General features: G+C 36.1%; 1 protein-coding gene across 1 annotated transcript; it reads right to left on the bottom strand.

Annotated features, from left to right (window-relative positions):
• Window positions 1-35: 35 nt before the first annotated feature.
• Window positions 36-20,303, bottom strand: mfsd2b (MFSD2 lysolipid transporter B, sphingolipid). The gene is made up of 14 exons (XM_026195136.1): window positions 20,084-20,303; window positions 14,381-14,506; window positions 13,998-14,122; window positions 8,909-9,032; window positions 6,651-6,729; window positions 6,281-6,459; window positions 4,791-4,881; window positions 4,048-4,169; window positions 3,629-3,712; window positions 3,371-3,454; window positions 2,090-2,199; window positions 1,544-1,687; window positions 1,262-1,438; window positions 36-656 (listed from the first exon to the last, which is right to left on the bottom strand). Exons 1-14 carry the CDS (start codon window positions 20,252-20,254, stop codon window positions 605-607), a joined length of 1,668 nt encoding a protein of 555 aa, XP_026050921.1. The 5' UTR covers window positions 20,255-20,303; the 3' UTR covers window positions 36-604.
• Window positions 20,304-20,390: the final 87 nt, after the last annotated feature.

Below are 20,390 nucleotides of genomic sequence, written 5' to 3'. Positions count from 1 at the left end.
ATTGCTTAAATTTCAGAAAGAAATGCAAAGTAACAGTGAATTAAACATGAAATGTTTAAGCAAAAAAACTGTAAAACATCTTCATTTCAAGTCCACCTTTGCACATTTTGCATTGCCTGATTATTATTTATATTAAATGTAAAGATTCATTCAGGCTTCTGTTTAAAAACATACTGTACAAAAACATTTGGACAGATACATGAATTCATCCAAATAATATTCGATATTATATTTATTGAAGCGTCTTCAAAATATGCTGAAGCTATGTGAACCAGCACAATTTGTATTAATCCTGTAATCCATTCCCTAATATTGATAATCACTAATACAACTTAAACAATATATTATCAGTCAATTTTCCCCCAGGAAATCCTGATATACAGTATAATGATATGTAGTCCATTCACGGGTGTAAATTAGATACTGTAATTAAACTGTATATGTGGCTATATGCTCACTTGAAAATACAGAAGCAGACTGAATACAGAAACAAACAGAAATGTTTACAGAAAAACTAAATGATATATGTCACACAGTGTAATATACACTAACACCACTCATCCCAGCGCTGGGCTAGAATATAAGGATCGGCTGTTTGAGGACGTCACACGCTGCTCAGCTCAGCTCTGAGAGATTTGCAGGTAATACTCTGGCTTCTGAAAAATAATCCACAAATATATACTACATTATATATAATACATACAAAATACATCAATATAAATTCCATTCAGTTTATATATATATATATATATATATATATATATATATAACACACACACATACTGCCATTAAAAATGTTGGCTTCAGTAAGATTTATACAATTTTATGCACTAAGACTACATTTATTTGACCAAAATACAAGAAAAACAAGAAAAAAATTGAAATATTATTCACATTTCAAACAACTGTTTTCTTTTTGAATATATTTTAATATGCAATTTATTCCAGTGATGCAAAGCTGAATTTTCAGCATCATTCCTCCAGTCTTCAGTGTCACATGATCCTTCAGAAATCAATATAATATGCTGATTTGCTGCTCAGGAAACATGTATTGTTCATTAATGTTAAAAATAGTTGTGCTGCTTAATAATTTTGTGAAAACCATGACTTTTCTTCAGGGTTTTCTGAGGAATGGAAAGTACAAAAGAACAGCGTCTGTTTGAAATAGACCCTTTTTAAACATAACTGTCTTTGCTGTTACTTTTGATTAATCTAATGCATAAAGGAAAGCAATGGGTTTTCTGTAAATCAGAGTCTTCACCTGAGCTCCTCCAGTGCGACTTTGTTTCGTAACCTGACGTCTTCACTGATGGGGTACACCATGAGGATCATGAGGCCTGCGGTGATGCAGGCCACGGGGGCGGCTCCGATGAGAAGCTTGAGCGTGTAGACCACAGGAGGGGGCTGTCTGCACGCGCCTGTGTCATAACCAGCAAACCTACAAACACCAACAACACATCTCAACACAAATAGGAAATAGACAGACTGACTGTCTGTCATGATTCATCAATCCCAGCTGTAAATACTGAAAGAGTGATCTCACTGTAGACAGAGCGTCGACACTCCGAGAGAAATGCCCGCAGCAAACTTAGTGAAGAAAGCATACAGGGAGTAGAAGATCGCCTCGTGTCCTTTTGAGTTGCGGTTTGCCAGTCTGAAGTCATCCACTACATCTGGCAACATTGACCTGAGCAACAGGAAACACAACAAGGCGGAGGCATCAATCATCATCTCTATTAAACATGACCATTGGTACCATAAAGCCAATTCTTCTTTGTAGTCGGCACATAAAAGCAGCAATTTACTCATTTGGGGATTTTCCGAGTGTATCTTTAAAAACCAAAAAACAGCATGACCTTGCCATGAAACCTGTTATTTGGGGGTAATTAAACCTATGTATCCGAGGGGTTAAATCAAAGCTTAAATAAACAAGTTATGATGCATGGCATGAGCTCCATTTCTGAAAAAGATGAGAGTCAGGCTGCCTTTTTCATTGCCACTGCGAAACTGATTTGGAATTTGAAAATCATAAAACACCCTACTTTGTTTATGAGTAAAACTGTATTATATTTTGGTTTGTAAGACTCACCATGGCAACAAGAGAGAAGCGGCCACACTGAGCCCAGATGATACGGCCACCACATAAGCCACTATCAGATTTGGGATGAACACCAGCATCACCGTGAACGGCATTATCCACTGCACACAAGACAGTTTAAAAGAGCTCAATGAATGTAACACAATCAACATATGCATTGTACCAGTTTTAAGGTGCGATAAGTATGTTTCTGACTCCTGTCATATTAGAAAAGGCCATTTAAACTGTATATATGATTTTGAGATCACATGACCACCTGAGAACTGTTCATTTAAGTCATTAGTTGGTTAGGCCCTTATTATTATCAGATACTTGGAGAATAAAATAATCATGGATAACACCTCTGCTTGCAAATGAGCTGTTTTTACATCGACATCATGTGATGGTGCTTTCATGCCAACAGATGTCAGTATACAGCTAAAGAACACTGTTGTACTGAAATCTGAAGTCTGGTCAATGATCATAATAGAATCCTACACTGAGAGAGAAAAAAAACCACTTCTGCATCTTCACACAGAAGTTGTTGTAAATGTAACAGATACGTACAAATAAATGGCAAGTAACACATTGAATTAAAAGGGAAATTTTGAAGTAGAAAGTAGACTTGTATTTTATTTATTTTTACACATTTTTAGTAATTTTGTCAAGTCAGTTTTCTATTTTATAGTTGTTATTTTATATAATTTTATTTCATTTCTATATATTTTTTAATAGTAATTTTAGTCAAAAATATTTTTTGTCATTTTAGTACAATTTGAATTTCTAATCATTTCTAATCTTCTAATTGATTTTCTAATTTTTTTAACGTTTTTATCTAATATTTGCATTTCACTTTAGCTTAACTTTGATTACTGGAAACAGTTTTAATAGCTTTAGTTAACAAAAACAACACTTTTATACATGAAAACAAACTTTTATTACAGTTAAAATGCCTCATTATTGTCATTCAGAATCATAACATGGTAGCATCGTTTGTTAACTCATAAAACCACTGACGCTAAAGATCAATCGGATCAATTAAAGTCCTCCAAATCACTGATTAAAGAGACAGTTCACCCAAAAATGAAATGTCTATCATAATTTACCCACTCTCGTGTTGTTCCAAACCTGTGTGTATTTCTTTTGCACAACACAAGCTCTGGTTGATTTGTTTTTATCTTCTTCTGTGGTCAGTAAAAGAAAGAAAGCCATACAAGTTGGGAATAAGTAGAAGGTGAGTAAATTGCATGGACTGTCCCTTTAAGAAAAAACACTTGATAAAAGAACAATTACTGTAATGCCGCAGAAAGCTGCTGTTTTCTTCCCGAACTTCTCAAGGAACCACTGCCAGAATGGGATACTCACTGCGGCCGACATCTAGAAAGATATACAGTACAAAACTTCTGTCACATGTTCACTTTACCTCCAACACAGACACATCAGAGAACAATAGAGAACTTTTCTTTCTTTTTAATGTCAGTGTGATGAGGATCGCCAATGGCAGTAACGATTATTTCTTGAATTAAGTTCATAGATGTGTTCTTCACTCACCAGAATCGTCAGAACAATGTTCTGAAAGTGTTCTCGCAGCTCCACCGCATATGTGCAGAACAGCACAAAGTTACTTTGTATCAACTGCAGAAGGAAACAGCAGTGAATAGAAATATAAAACAGCACTAATGATGTCTTTAATTAATCCAGCCCAAATGCTGAGATTAAAGGAATACTTCAATCAAGGACTTTTACGTTCCATTGGACAAATAGCCTACGGGTTTGGAATGGCCAGTACATGCTTATTCGGTGAACTATTCCTCAAGAAAAGCTCAAGCTTACATTCTATTAAGGTACTTAAACCTGAAGAAACAGTATACACTGTGAATAAATATAATTATTCAGTTACATAGTTTGCTCCACACAATATCCAACTGAACACATTCTACAATGACATAACTAAAAGGAAAACATGTTACCTGGATGGCCACGGATATGAACAGGAAAGCCGCAGTCAGAGTGAGGTAGGACCCATGCTTCATGACCAAAATAAAGCCCTTATGGAAAGGAATGGCCTTGTCCGATTTAGGAGCATAGGGATCTAACGCAGACACAAAAAGTGGAGAAATGCCAAATGATAAACATGTTTTCTGAAGTGTAGAGGGACAACAGCTCTGTGTCAGGCACAATGTCAATAATAAACATTTACATTTATGCAAAATATTCCTATTTTCCTGTTTTCAACATCACTGATAATACAAAATCTCTTGAGCGTGAAATCATCATATCAGAAGGATTTCTGAAGGATTATGTGACCTTGAAGATGGGAAATTCAGCTTAGCATCACTAAGAACATGATATTTTAAAATAGATTCAAATACGAGCCAATTGTTTCAAAGAGTATAACATTACACCATATTACCATTTACACTCTATTTGATTAAATAAATGCATCCTTTGTGAGCATAAGAATCTTCTTTAAAAACAGATCTTACAGACCCCAAAGTTCTGAACAGTAGTGTATCCTTAGAAAAAAATTGAATATATAATATATAATATATATTTTGGATGAAAAGAGCAGCATGCACTTTCTGCCAACTATCTCATTATACATTTTCTGAAGAAAATCATGAAATGCACCTTTTTTGGGGTGAATTAATCATACTTTTCAATTCAGATGACAAACACAAATTTAAGTCCCATGATTACCACACACGCTCACCATCTCTCTCTTTGACTCCCAGGAACATGACCACCGTACAAACCAGAAACAGCCCACCGATCACTCCGGCAGCTATCATGTACACTTCCTTCTGTACAGAGAAAAAAACAGATCATGAGCGGTGATGGAAAACCTCTGTCAACACATTTAAATCTGTCTTTAATAACTCTTAATCTTGTGTGGTTGTAGTTCTATTCCAGGACATGGTTGTCATGTTACAAATGATCATGTTTATTTGAGTGTATTTGCTGCTTCAGGCGCCGTAAAGTTTAGGGAGCCCAAATTAGGCGCAACCCCAGAAAAGAGGAACTTTTCAATCTAATATCCCCAAACAGGAACTGCTCTGCCCTAAACAACCTCAGGATTGTTTGCTATTTTTTTCACAGACCGCGGCAAGCACTTCATTATTGTTCCCGATCAAAAGTGCCGTTCCAGAGGAGTCGGTTGGCGCACCCAACCGTCCCGCAGAGGAATGCTCAATCACACGGAGCGTGGTGGATTCAGCCCAGCCGCCTCTGAGAGCTTTAACCAGAGACGCTCGGCAGTCCAGCTCCAAATAGCTGTGGCCCTTCATGGTTCTCCATCATGGGTTTCCACTATGGAACCCTCAGCCACATCCACAAGCCAAGCTTGTCGGCTCGCTCGCATGTCGAATTTGATTGACATTGAGCTTGTTGGCTCTCGGCTCGAAATAGAGTTATTCAGTCCACTAAATAAGCACATTCATTTATTGATTTTGTGGATTCTGGTGAATATAAATTGTTCCCCTGAAGGTCACACTTCAAAGTCCAAACTTAATTAGGTTTTGGAGGGTTTATGGTTAAATGATATTGGATGTTTTCAGGGAAAAGCCATTTAGAAAAAGAAAAAAGGGGCAAAACAGTTATTTTTAGAACTAAAAAACTATCTATCTATCTATCTATCTATCTATGTTATAAAAATTGTTACAAAATCTTATCGTTCATAAGTTTAAGGTCAATTTGATTTTTTATTGTTTTTGAAGTTAGTCTCTTATGTGCACTAAGGGTGCATTTCTTTGATCACAAATACAGTAAAAACAATATATTTATGAAATATTATTACTATTCAAAATAACTATTATCTATTTTAAGATATTTTAAAGTGTAATTTATTCCTGTGACAGAAAGCATAATTTTACTCCTGTCTTTAGTGTCACATGATCCTTCAGAAATCAATATGCTGGTTTGCAAGAAATATTTCTGATTATTATGTTATAATGTTAAACACAGTTATGCACTTTCATATTTTTGAGGAAACTGTACTTTTTGGATTATTTGATAATTAGGAAAGTTTAAAAGAACCGCATTTATTTGTAACATTATAGAAGTCTTTATAGTCCTCGCTGAATAAAGATACAAAAACATACGTAGTTTTGCAGAAAATACATGAAAATAGAATTTAGACACAAAGGGACTGCAATAGGATCTTTGATTCACTGGTGCACTTCGAGGTGTAACTGTGACACGTACAGCATGAGACAGGAAGTCCTGTGACAGCGCCAGGGATCGGATGATCTCTGTGCCACTGCTGTTTCCCTGCTGAGTGGTCAGGTTTCGATGTGGACAGTGCTTGAAAGTGTGTGCACTCGCTACGATCTGACCCTGAATGGCGGCACCCACCAGAGTCCCGAGCACCTCCACCGTCATACCTGCACAAACGCATGCACAACATCCTTACTCAAACTGTCATTTACATTTGAAAGCACAGCTCTCAACAGAAGCACTTGGCAGGCATTTCTGGATTAATGAAGCCACAATGAAATCAGATGTTGTTAATCTTCAAGAGCAATCCAAACACGGCTTTAGATGAGCACGGTTGTGTGTGCAGCTGTAAGCTTACGGTAAGCTGTAGCAGAGTCTCTCTCGCGCTGGTCGGTGCTCAAGAACATGGTCAGGGCAGAATAAGGCACATGGAAACACTGCAAGAAAGATTTAGAACAAAGCACAAGACAGACCGTGATTAACAATTATTTTTATTTACCGTCATAGAAAATGATGTGCAATATGATGTGATATGACAGCAATAAGATATGATTAATATATATAGAAATAACTACATTTATTATTAATAATAGTCTGAAAATAGTAAAAAAAAAACTGGAGTTGTAAAAGCATATTAATAAATGTCTGCAATATGCAATATATTGCAAATGCAATACATTAGTGCAATACAAGGGGTTTGATTTTTTTTTTTTTTAAGTAACTACATAATACAACTTTTTATTGGAAGTTAAATATGACCTCCTATGGTTCAGGCAATAAAATTATTTTTGGTTCTAATTGGATGCTTTATTTTTAAGATGTTAAGAAATCATGGTGCATATTCTGTATGCTCTCATAAATGCTGATCTAAAAAAAAAGGCAAGCAAAATGATGGGGGATCCAAAAGTTAGGGCATGTACATTAATCAGTGGTTTCACAACCACTCATCTTTCCCATTTATACACCCATTTATATTATGTTGTATTATACATTTTAAAAGGAGACAACTTACAAGCACATAAATCAGCGCTATTCATTCCAAGAACAACATGTTCTGAGTGCATGTGCAGTACAAAATCAATATTTATTCAAGTACAGCAAACCTTCCTTGAACTCGCATTGCAAACTTACTATAAGTGTGTACTACACTCGGCTAGCTTTTCCAATTTCCGCGAAAGCCAAGTCAGCACTGCGGCAGACCAATGGGCCAAACGGCTACCAAAATAAATCTAACTACAGACTGCTTCTGCAGCAGTGCTTCTGTTTCTCAAGAGCTCCCTACATTGTTCATTTGACTTCCATTAAGGTTTTTAAATTTCGAGTAGCTTGAGGAACTGTTTATTTAAACATAAACCAAAGCCTAATTATGAAAAACGGACTAATTAGAATCACGTAAACTACATTCCCTTTCATGCACGCTGGAAGCAGCTGCTGTTTCTCAGCCTTGTGCTTACAGACAATGAAGAACGCTAAAAGAGGAAAGCAGCACTTATCCTCTCTGGTGGTTTGGGGCAAGTCGTACCATGTATTTATCAAGTAGTTAGAATGACTTTTCATTACAGCGTAGACTGCTGCGGTCGGAGCGGCTTCCCCACTCCAGCACTTACTGGCGGGTTTACGGAGGACAGTATGGAGAGAGCCATGCCAAGCCATAGTAACAAAGGATAGAAACACAAATGAATCATGGAAACTCCATGCAGACATCAAAGAGGCTTGGCTATAGATAACCACATGAACTTTTGTTGACAAGCTTTTTTAGCAAGATCATTTTACTTGAGAAGCCACACTGTGGACACTAGCTTTAAACGTTATAGGATTGGTTTAAGGGTTTAATACATTTGTTCTAAATTGGACTTTTATAAATACAGTAAAGACTTGCACATTGTTATAAAATAACCTATTTCTGTTTAAATGTTGTTCTTTTCTGCTTTCTTTTCAAAGAATCCTGAAAAAAATGTATACTGATTTCCACAAAAAATATCAAGCAGCACGATTGTTTTCAAAACTTATAACAAAAAGAGAGCAGCAAATCAGAAGTAATGAATGCTGAAAATGCAGGATTGCATAACACTAATAAATTACATTTTTTTAAATATTAAAATAGAAAACAGCTATTTTAAATTGTAATAATATTTCACATTTTTTATGGATTTTACTATGTTTTCAGTAAACAAATGCAGTCTTGATAGAGACTTCTTACAAAATAACAAAAAAATCTTTAATATATTATGCAAGGTTGCTTCTTAAATAATTTTATTAATAATAGTTTTTTTATTATTCTTGTTTAAACTCTTAATCCTTTTTCTTAATCCTTTTTTTAATAACGTGTTGAAAAGTTTGTTTTTAATATAGGCTATATATTAGGGGTTATTGGGTTGTAGGATAGTCTTAAAGGAAGCTCTATATATTTTCATCAGTCCAATACATATTTCTCATCACAAAACCAAAATATCACCAAGGTAAAGCAGAGGCAGAATTAGATTTTAATAGATCTGTGGGGTATTTGTGAATACATGATGGATGGTGCTGTTAATGTGGTTTCTGGGCCATCTGTAAACCTGCGTTTAGCATGAAATTATATTACAACGTAAAAACATCAAAGCAAAGGGTACTTACTGTGATGAGAGTTTGGTAGAGACAGTAAAAGCCCATATACCAGATGAACCTCCCATTGGTAAAAGGTGGGACAAACCAAAGGTAGAAGTAAGAGACCACCATGAATGGAGAGCAGCCCACCATCCTAAAGAAGAAAAGGTTACAACATGCAATTTATAATCAAAAACATATTTGGGGGACTATATTTCTGGCAAAGGTTGTTTGAAGGAATCAAGGCAAGTCATCTGGGCACAGGAAGACTGTTAGAAGGAAGCTAAATAAAATTTTTTAGCTTCTGTACTAATCAATACAAGAGCAGCTTGAGTGTCATCTTAAAGCTACAGTGCACATTTATTGCAGATGTGCGCATCCGTGTATGGTTTCTGTCTCTGTGTGAAAAACAGCATGGTGTTTGTGAGGATGCTCCTGATGTAGGAAAAATCATCTACACCGCTGGATCGCAGGCCACAGAACCACAGCGACAATCTGACATGGTCGTCGTGTATCTCAGAAGGGAGGAATTCTGCGGCATTTCCAGGATGTGGGGAATGTGTTGGCCATTTATAATTCATACTGATACAAGTCTTCTGTAGCATTATGGGACAGGAAATCAGCTGCAGGCATGAGCAAGTGACAGTGGGAAGAATTTAAATACAGTACTTGAGCTGAATGCCCCTTTTCTCAGAACCCCGCAAGCCAGCTAAATTATTCTTAAATTATTTTTAAATATTCACATTTTTAAAATTATTTTTACGTCATTTATTTAAAACATATTTACACATTCTTAAAGTAAATGCAAATAACGTCAAGATGATGATGTATCTTTTCTGCATAAAATCTACAAAATAAGATTAGATTAAATTAGATTCAACTTTATTGTCACTGCACATTTAAGGTACAAGGCAACGAAATGCAGTTAGCATCTAACCAGAAGTGCAATAAGCAGTATGTAGAGAATATACAAGGTCTACAATATGTAAAATAACTATACAGATAAGTATTATGGACGTAATTTACAGATTTCAAATACTATTAGCATGATATACGGATTGGTGCACTATGAACAAACTATACAGATGGATTATGTAAAAGTGTATGTACACTATAGGCAGAACTATAAACATATGAACATCATTTACACTAGTGCAAGGGACAGTAAAGTGCATAGAAAATATTTCAGTGTGCAAATGGATTACTTAGTGTTCCTGAATGAACAGATGAATGATTGATGAATAAATAATGTGCAATGGGTGTGTTTTTGCTTTTTTATGATTTTACTCCATTGGTGCTTTACGATACGATGCTTCCTTTTCGACAGTACGCTAAACTAGCGAAATATCATTGTCCTTATAGCGCCATTACATCTTACTTGTTAATCAGGTCAACAAAACGAATGAATGAAAGAATGAACGAATGAAGGAACAAATGAATAAACAAATGAACGAATGAATGAATGAATGAATGAATGAATGAATGAATGAATGAACGAATGAAGGAACAAATGAATAAATGAATAAATGAATAAATGAATATACGATGGAATGAATGAATGAATGAATGAATGATGGGGATTACAATTCCAAAATGTCACTCACACATACATGAGTTGGTTGCTAGGGTGTTGTCATGTGGTTGTTAGGGTTGCTTTGGGTGGTTGCTATGGTGTTGCTTTGCAGTTGCTAGAGTATGCGGGGTGGTTGCTAGGGTGTTGCTATCCAGTTACCAGGTTGCTCTGGGTGGTTGCTAGGGTGTTGCTATGCAGTTGCTAGGGTACTTGAATGGTAGCTAAGTTGGTTTGGATGATTGTTAGGGTGTTACTTTGTGGTTACTAAGATACTCGGGTGGTTGCTAAGGGGTTACTATGAGGTTACTAGGGTACCCAGGGCAGTTGCTGGAGTTTTGCTATCCGGTTGCCAAGTTACCCAGGATGGTTGCTAGGGTGTTGCTATGTGGTTGCTAGGGAAGCTTGGGCAGTTTCTAGGGTGTTGCTATGCAGTTGCTTAGGGTACCTAGAGTGGTTGCTAGGGTGATTAGCATGTTACTAACATGTTGTTACCATGATTAGCATGTGACTAGCATGTTGCTAGCATGTTTCTAGCATGATTAGCATGTTATTGGCAAAAAATATAAGCTAAAAATTGCTTATTCTATGGGCCGTTATACATAAACTAACTGCCATATTGGAAGATTGCAAACGTATCAACGTATCTGGAGCTGTCGAATGTGGCATCTATACATATCTATGGTTATTAGCATGACTAACAAGTTACTAGCAAATGTTTTTATATATAGACCTATATTTCAAAGTATTCAGAATATTACCATTATTAATCCATGCTGCAAAACTCTGTTGTGAATACCTATTGGCCCATCTCTTTGTCATTTGAGTCTGACAGTGATGAAAAGAACAATGATAGGTTAATAGACTGTGAGGTGTCACAAACCAAAAATAGAAATCACAGAATGGGTTCATTACTTAAAACTGACTCAGTTAGCTCAGTAAGGAGTCATGGCGGCTCTGAATTAATGAACTTGAGGTAGTTTGGTTAATTTTATATGAATGAATCATTGAAAAGAACCAGGTCATATAAAAGTCATTTTCCGCTTTATTAATTTGTTGTGGGCAGAAGACACAGGCACACACTAATGTGTTAAAATCTGACTAAACTCAAATGGACGCATGCAAACCTTACACAAATTTGTATTTAAAATTATTGTTGCACATTTTTATTATATTTTATCACATTTGGTACCATTTTAGTCACAATCTACAGCCCTGTTTTCCATATCTCCGCTTCAGGAGTGAGACTCGTCCCACAGCAAGTAACCGTTTGCTGAATTCAGATGATTGGCTTCCATTCTAAATTACGTGACCTTGTCAACTCTAGAACTATCACAACCCTGTTCCTGTAAAGAAAACCTCAATGTTTGGTCAGGTCATTTCTAAGCAGGTTTACCCTGGACACACTGACCTCCGCACCACACCGCATTTCACTTTCACAGAGAATAAACAAGTGTAAGCAAACAAGCAACACAGAGAACAGTGAGGTAAAGAGAGCGGCCAATTCTGGCACAGTCCAGATGCCACTGCTGCAGTGTGGAGCAACCCCTGTGTGCCCTGTCGATTGTTCGGTCACACAAAGAAGCCGCCGTACAGGAAAGAGAGAGAGCAGGACAGATGGGTTGATGTGAATGGAGAGAGCTGGATGGTCTGTAAGGTTCTGAATGAGGTGAGATGACCTGATACTTCAACTCTGGGTGAACTGTGGGCAAGTGACCTGAGGCAAATATAATGCACAGACACATGTAGCGAGGTCCAAACGTTTGAGACTGCTAGAGAAAATGCTTACAGTTTTTATCAACATAGCATAGTTTTTATCAACATAGCATAGTATTTTAACCCAGGATTTTAACCAGATTTTTTTTATATTCAACCAAAACAGTGAACCTTTTTATTTAATCTCAAAATGTAGTATATTCCCATTTATTATTATTATTTTTATGTAATGTGGTCTCTGGACTTTTGAACCTAAAAAATACATAGTATACACCCACAGTTTCCTACAACAAAACATGATAAATTATAATACGATGATAAGAAATAATAAAAAAAAAATTATATACAGTAATGATCTGTCTCGTTCTCGAGTCAAGAAACGTTTCTGTCGGACGCGTCTGATTCATGAACTGAGGAGCTGATGATACTGCACATGTGTGATTCAGCGTGAAGCAGACTGACACACAGAGCGTCTGAACCGAACTGATTCTTTTGGTGATTGATTCTGAACTGATTCTGTGCTAGTGTTATGAGCGCAGGTAAACCGAAGGCTTGAATCAACTATCCAAAAGAACTTCCCATCACTACTGGTAATCCAAAAACCGATGCAACCGGATCTTGACTCGAGAACGAGTCAATCTTTTGTTCATTATCTGGCTCGGCTAGGTGTTCATCTTCAGTTCTCTCTCACAGCAGTTCAGTCAGTGTAATGTTTGAGTACATTAATTACTCCGGGATTTTGGTTTGTTTTAACTCAGAGGGTGTGTCAGCCACATTAAAAAAGTTAAAAGCTTAAGTGTGGATTAATGCATATTGGAGACGCGAACCGTTTCAAACGATTCAGTTCGATTTGGTGAACTGGTTCAAGAAGATCCGGTTACATCGAGTGATTCATTCGCGAACCGGATATCACTACACTGCAGTGAACTCTCTCACAACAGACACGGAAGAGAAGACAATGCTGAATAAAGTAGTTTTTGCTATTTTTCGACCAAAATGTATTTTCGATGCTTCAAAAAATTCTAACTGACCCTCTGATGTCACATGGACTACTTTGATGATATTTTTCTTACTTTTCTGAACATGGACAGTATACCGTACACACAGCTTCAATGGAAGGACTGCAGAGCTCTCGGACTAAATCTAAAATATCTTAAACTCTGTTCCGAAGATGAACAGATGTCTTACGGGTTTAGAACGACATCATATTCCTTTTTGGGTGAACTAACCCTTTAAATGCTAGCTTCTAAACATCATCTGACAGTTTAAAAGGTAGTTTTTAAGAGGACAAAATTAACAGCACATTAAGAATATCAATACTAATTACATAATTAAAAACTAAATAAACTTAAAGTGATTTTTGCATAACATGTGCATAATGGGATGAGTAATATAGTAGAATTTGCCCTTTGAAGAAGGAACATAGAATCTGTAAACTGAAATGTTGGCACAGCTTTAGCATAATAAACTCTGAGACACACCAGAAGACCCACATGGGCATGGCCGAGATGTTCCGCAGTGATTCTCTGAAAACAAACCTTAACTACTTCCTCCCAGACACCATGATGTCACATCAGAGTATAATGAGAACTTCCTGTCAGACACTCACATCCCAGGATGTGGTCACTTCAATCTCCTGAGATTTGTAATTATGCCCACTTTAAGAGGCTCTCAACCTTTAGCAAACTTTTGTTACCTGCTTAGATGTCATCATTACTTACAGTAATAATTTAGTGTTATCTTGACTAAAGCCTGGAAGACACTACACAACTTTTTAAGACACTATGCATCTTAAACCTGCTGACTTTGTGAGTGTTTTCATACACCACTCACCATGGCATTAGTCGCCCAATCTTTGTCCATTTGCTTTTAGTAATGAAGAATCCCACAATGGGGTCAGTAACTGCCCCCCAGGCCTTGCCAACGAACAACACCATGGAGGCCTGGAATGGGTTAATCTGTCAGGAGAAGAGAACATGAACATCTACATTAATGGAAATTCTGATCTATTATTCAACTGTAGTAAGACTCTTACTAGAAGTATTGTATTAAAAGTATTAAAAGAAAAGAATCAGTAACAGTGAAATTATTTTTGGCTTCTCTGTTACTATGTTAAAATGAACAGGGTGCTATTCTGAGATTAATATGCTCTATTAACTTCATATCCACAAGTATTTCATAGCGTAATCTTTTATTCTAATATGTGGAGGTCTTACCTGTGCAATGTCCAGTAGATATATTTGAAGGAAGAATGCTGTTGCGCTCCCGGCGACCTGATTCGGTGCTCCTCCGATGGCGAAACAGAGTTTGCTACATACAGAGAGCTTCTGATCCAGATGAGTCTGAAAAAAAAGAGTCTCTGTGTCAGAAAATAATATGCAACCAACATAAATACAAAATTCTGAAGAAGTGCAAGTATTTAAGGTAAAATTAGCATTTTTTATTTGTTATTTTTAATGGGTATTTTCTATGGCGGTATTTGTACCAGAAATATTTAGTTTTCAAATATTTAGCATTTCATAAAAAAACAACAAAAAAAACATACACAATACAGTACAAAACAGTACACAAACATACACTATGTGAACAAAATTTGGATGCAATTAATCAATAGTGTGTGTGTGTGTGTCATTAGGATAATAAGTGAAGATATTTTGTAAATTTTCTACTGTAAATATATCAAAACTTAATTTTTGATTAGTAATATACATTGCTAAGAACTTCATTTGGACATCTTTTTTTTTTTTGGGACGATTTTCTCAGTATTTAAATTTTTTTGCACCCTTAGATTTCAGATTTTCAAATAGTTGTATCTCGACCAAATATTGTCCTATCATAACAAACCATATATATATATATATATATATATATATATATATATATATATATATATATATATAATGTTCTGATATTCCAATGAGAAACAAATATTTCCAAATAAAGATTTATTAAAATTGTTTACATTTATTTGCATTGAAGACTAAACATTGTAGAGTTCAATCTCTGAAATAATGTGACTGCGGTCTCAAATAATGTACTGGTAAATATATCTTGTGGTTTCTACCTTTTCACTTTTATTTTCTTCAATGTAATTCATCCTGATTTGTTCTAGTCTGATACTTGATTAGAGGTGCTTGAATCATCTCCATGTGTTATCTGATTGAGGTTTCTGGGTGATAATCACAGCATCTGTCTGTGGACTGCCGGATCAGAGTTTCTCTCTCTCCAGCATGTGGGTGGGATAGATTGAAGGGTCCTCAGCCGGAGACCCTTCAAAACCACAGGTAATATTTAAACCAGATGCTGCACTGCTGTGAGTGAGTATTTGATCACAGAGAACGCCCTTAAAATAAAACTTCTTCAGCACTTCTTTTAAAGAACACTTTTCACTGTGTAACATTTTAAAGTTGCCATATGGTTCTTTAAAGGTAAAAAAAAACTATTGGTCTTACATTAATATATTCATTCGTCTTACACTGATTTTTCACAGGTGTTTACCCATGTTTTCAATTAAGCATAGTATTATGTTTTAGGGCTCAAGAGAAATAAAGTTAAATGTAATGGAAAATATCCTAGCAGAAAATCATCAGTCGCTCACCAATGGCTCCCCTGCAGTGAATGGGTGCCGTCAGAAAGAGAGTTCAAACAGTTGATAAAAACTTCTCAATAATCCACAAGTAATTCACATGATTGCACGATTCAGAAGCAATTCCATCCATTAACATCTTGTGAAATGAAAAGCTGCATGTTTATGCATTTGTAACAACTCTATCAAGCTTTTTTATCTTCAAACTGCTGCTTCTGGCTATCCATAATATTGCTTTCTCTAGTGAAGAATTAGTCTTGTTTGAATGAGGAGAGAAATATGCACAGATCAAGCACTGTTTACAAGCTCAAACCATTCTAAACAAATATGTTGGTCGATTTTGATGTGTGAAAAATGTCTCAATGATGAATTTATTTCTTACAAACATGCAACTTCTTCACTACACAAGATGTTAACTGATGGACTTGAGTGGTGTGAATTACTTGTGGATTATTGTGATGTTTTTATCAGCTGTTTGGACTCTCATTCTGACGGCACCCATTCACTGCATAGGATTCATAGGTGAGCAAGTGATGCTAAATATCTCCAAATCTCTTCCCACAATTAAAAATGTACTCAATTACATCTCAGATGGCCTGAGGCTGAGTAGTAAACGTTCAGCAAGTTTTCATTTTTTGCCAAACTATTCACTTTACAGTAAAACCACATTGTTAAACTGCACTTGACATTCAACGGGACCCAGCAATGACACAATGGAGAAAACATCGGTATATAGTGAGTAAACAGTAAGTGACTTATCATTACCATAATGAATAAAGAAATGTGCGTGTGTTTTGGATGGCTTTCTGAATGTAAAGCATTTCACACATTAAAAAGGACACTCACTTTGTGGATAAGGCAGAGTAAATATATGTTTTTGAGGGTGTGTGTGTGCATGTGTCTGCCAATGTGCGGTGTGTGAGTAGAAAACAGAGGGGAGATCCTTTCAACAGATAAAAGGGAAGCCTAACCACCGCTCAGAGCCATATATTTACGAGAGAAATCTTGGAGACAGTCAGACAGACATTTGGTGCTGAAAATACTACAGAAGTCAAACACTCCTCTTTTGAGTTGTTAACCCGTGCATCCGCTCAATCAAAGCCAGTGTTTGGCATCTCCACGCCAACATGCACTCTGGGTACCCTCGCAGCAAAACAACCACAGAGGGCAGGAACGATCGCTCTTAAGAAGACGCTGTAATTAACTGGCAAGATGAAGAAAAGATGAATGACTTCTGAAATCACAATGTAATTATTCTGATAACTCGGGCAAGGAAATGAAAAGACTGGATATACACCCAAGTCTATTTAATCTCAACTCTGATGCTTCTGTGAATTATTCCTCTTAAGAAGGAAAGTAAGAGGATTTGATGGTGCTAAAGTGTGAAATGAGGAAGCTTGTGCGCTTAGCCTTGAGGCTGATATTAATTCTGGTTGATCTCTTACTAAGCATGACTGTTGCGATTGCACACATTGTGATCTGAACAAACTCTGTAACCATACGTACACATTCTTAAGTTCTAGAAAAGAACACAAAAACCCTCTTTTTAATTAGAATTTTTCAATACTTGCTTTCTGGTAAAAATATCACAACACTCTTAGAATGATCAAAGCTGTGTAAGATAGAAAACTAGTTTTTACATTTTTTTAATTAATAATAATTTACATTGGCAAATAGTATTTCTATAGTGAGCATAAACCTCACTAGATTTTTAGCTGATTTAAATTGTTATTATATTTTATTATAATCATTATTTTAGAATTATTATAATTTAAAATAACGGGTTTCTAATTATATATATATATATATATATATATATATATATATATATATATATATATATATATATATATATATATATATATATATATATATATCTTTATTCTTTAGTGTTTTTATCCACATGATCCATTAGAAATATGCTATATATTCTATTCTAATATGCTTATTTACTGCTCAAAAACATATTTTATTATTATCAATGTTACAAGCAGTTGTGCTGATCAATAATTTTTTTGGAAGCTGTGATATGCTTTTTCCATAATTCTTTGATGAAACAACATTTATCTGAAAATAGAACATTATTTTAGTTTTATAAATAAAACTGTGAAATCATGTTTTATAACTTTTTGTACTGTCACTTCACTGACTAATTTAATGGATTCTAGCTGATTTCAAATATGAATGCACTCTCAAAATCACAAATCTTACTGACTGCAGACTAAGAACCTTATTAAGGGTTCTTTGGATTTTGATTGTATACATTCACAGTAGCAACCATCCCGATCACCCTAGCAACACCCTATCATCGTATCCAAAACATTCTAGCATCATGGATTGCTGGAATTCTCACAAAGTTTATTTTGGTTGCTGTTATCACGATGAACAAACAGGAAGTCACTAAGTTGAGACACAAAATATCTGGCTTCCTCACAGATTGAAAACAGCAGATTGAAAGAAGCATGATAGCAGCACTGAAGTGTGGGAAGACATATGAAGTGGACAACAGACGTGAGGAACAAAATGAAAAAAAAAACTGTATAGAACAAAGCTTTTTGAAAACATGTCAACTTAATATATTTTTTTCATTATTTAAAATGAAAATTTGCTTAACAGTCATTAAAATCATGTCTAAATTTTCTTAAACTAAGGCTTAATTTTCATCATGCAAATTCTCCTTCTTTATCTTCTGATTTTGGGGTGAAATGTGTGCCTGACCCATGATTTTAGTGAGATTTAACCGAACTAAAGCTCTGTGTGCTTAGCGTACTGCCTCACAGTTGCCGCTCTGTAAGCTGATTTTCACTGTTTGCGTGAGGATGAATCTGGATGACATAATGAAGGGTTTAAGGCTTGATGCCCAGTGAGATTTGAAAACACATTTTATCATGACATTCGCGAGGTGGACTTTCACCTCCAAACTGAATGAGATTGCTTTCCTGCAGAGAGTGTGATAAACAATATCAAGCTCTCAAAACCCAAGACTGGCAAGTGTAGCGATCATTTTTTCATGAATGTTGAGGCAGAGGTTCTCTTATGGAGTCTCTGTAGATTCAGACTGCATGCAAAAAACACGCCTGACGGTCACAGTAACCACACTCACACAACCCATCTTTATTAAGACATTCACACTGCTTATAAGTACCACAAACGTTTGAGCAGTAATACAATTTTCTCAAGTCACCCATGACTAAAATATTCTGTATGATATTTACAAGTTATTTCTAATAATTCTGCAGTTAGGTTAACAGTACATGTTCAAAAATCAAGGTATTACCATGATAACATATCCAAAAGTCCATGGTTGAAAAATGTCCTCTTAAAATCTTTAACCTTCCACTATATATATATGACAGTCTCCAGCTTTCCTTTTTGTGATGGCGCGTGTGAGAACAAGAGCTCCATTAGTGTGTTTTCCATACATTATTGACGCACATCTACCATTTTCCCTTCGACCAGAGGGTCAGCGCAGAGGAACAACACAGCACAGACTTTATTTCACTTGACAGATCATCCCTGACATTATTTTTCCATGGATGAAGGTCATATTGCTTCCAGTATAATGCTGTCTTCAAATATTATACGGTCTTTTAAGTAGAATACAATGACAATTGCATGTGGAATTAAACCAATATTTGCTGGCCAACATCCAAAAGCCAAGCATTTATATATTTCAACTATAAAAAAAGAATCTAGGAATAAACACTTAACAGTGAAAAGCTTTTCACTTACTTTCAACGCACATTATATTTATTTCTAACCCAGCTGATAATACACTGTCAGTCTGTGGCATGTGAAAGGAATTCGGTTCTGATTACAGAAGTGATTTGTAACTGGTGCAATGGTTAAACTCTTGTAATCTTGTAATATATGACTTAAAAATACAGCTTGTGTCTTTACAGCACTATGTACTTGTGGGTTTACTGTCTGCCTGTCAGCGCTACGCCTAAACAGCCTTTGGGTATGTGTGTTGGTAAAGCATCCACAAAAACATTCCATTGGCTCATTAAAACATGCCATTCCGCATACTTTCATAACATACAGATGCAAAAAAAAAGTTCAGAGCGGTATCATAACTTAAAAACAAAAATACATATATACTGGCACCTGTTCCCCCCTACTGAGTGTTCATCGACTCTACATTGCCTGACACTATATATGATTTGTGCAACCCAATGCAGTCATGTTATATACATGACTTGAATAACATTAATATACATTTAGATGGATATTGCAAGCTAAAGATCATTAGTAAAGAACATTAAAAAGATATTGCAATATGCAAGCACATAACTAATGCAGAAAAACTTAAGTGTGCATCACATTGCCTTACCTGTGGTGGCACCTTGGTGAAAGCAGGTTCAGGGTGCTTCATCGTGAGTTTGTCCCCTGGAGTGACCCGGGCTTTCTCCCCCTTGGCCATGGCAGCCGGTGCGAGGGGTACAGAGACAGCAGCTGAACTCTCGGGCTTCTCAGAGCTGGCTACAGCTGTGCCTGCATCCATTCACATACTGCAGCAGTGAGAGGATGGGCGGGGTTACAGAGCTTGCACAGATGCTTTCCAGGCGTCACTCACAGATGTGAGCCAATCAGATGCCTCGCTCTGCCAAAACAAGCTGCTTACCTGAATCTGATACAGC

Source organism: Carassius auratus, chromosome 20 (genome assembly GCF_003368295.1).
Source record: "Carassius auratus strain Wakin chromosome 20, ASM336829v1, whole genome shotgun sequence".
Lineage (NCBI taxonomy): Eukaryota > Metazoa > Chordata > Actinopteri > Cypriniformes > Cyprinidae > Carassius > Carassius auratus.
The sequence above is the reverse complement of the archived record's forward strand: the minus strand, read 5'-3'. Positions and strand labels throughout refer to the sequence as shown.

What these genes read in the sequence shown, in the direction of transcription:
- mfsd2b (XM_026195136.1), bottom strand. Translation starts at nt 20,254, where the DNA reads ATGGATGCAGGCACAGCTGTAGCCAGCTCTGAGAAGCCCGAGAGTTCA. An exon ending in ATCTACTGGACATTGCACAG is followed by an intron (nt 14,123 to 14,380) that starts GTAAGACCTCCA and finishes TTCTCCTGACAG; the next exon opens with ATTAACCCATTCCAGGCCTC. An exon ending in ACATTGTTCTGACGATTCTG is followed by an intron (nt 3,455 to 3,628) that starts GTGAGTGAAGAA and finishes ATATCTTTCTAG; the next exon opens with ATGTCGGCCGCAGTGAGTAT.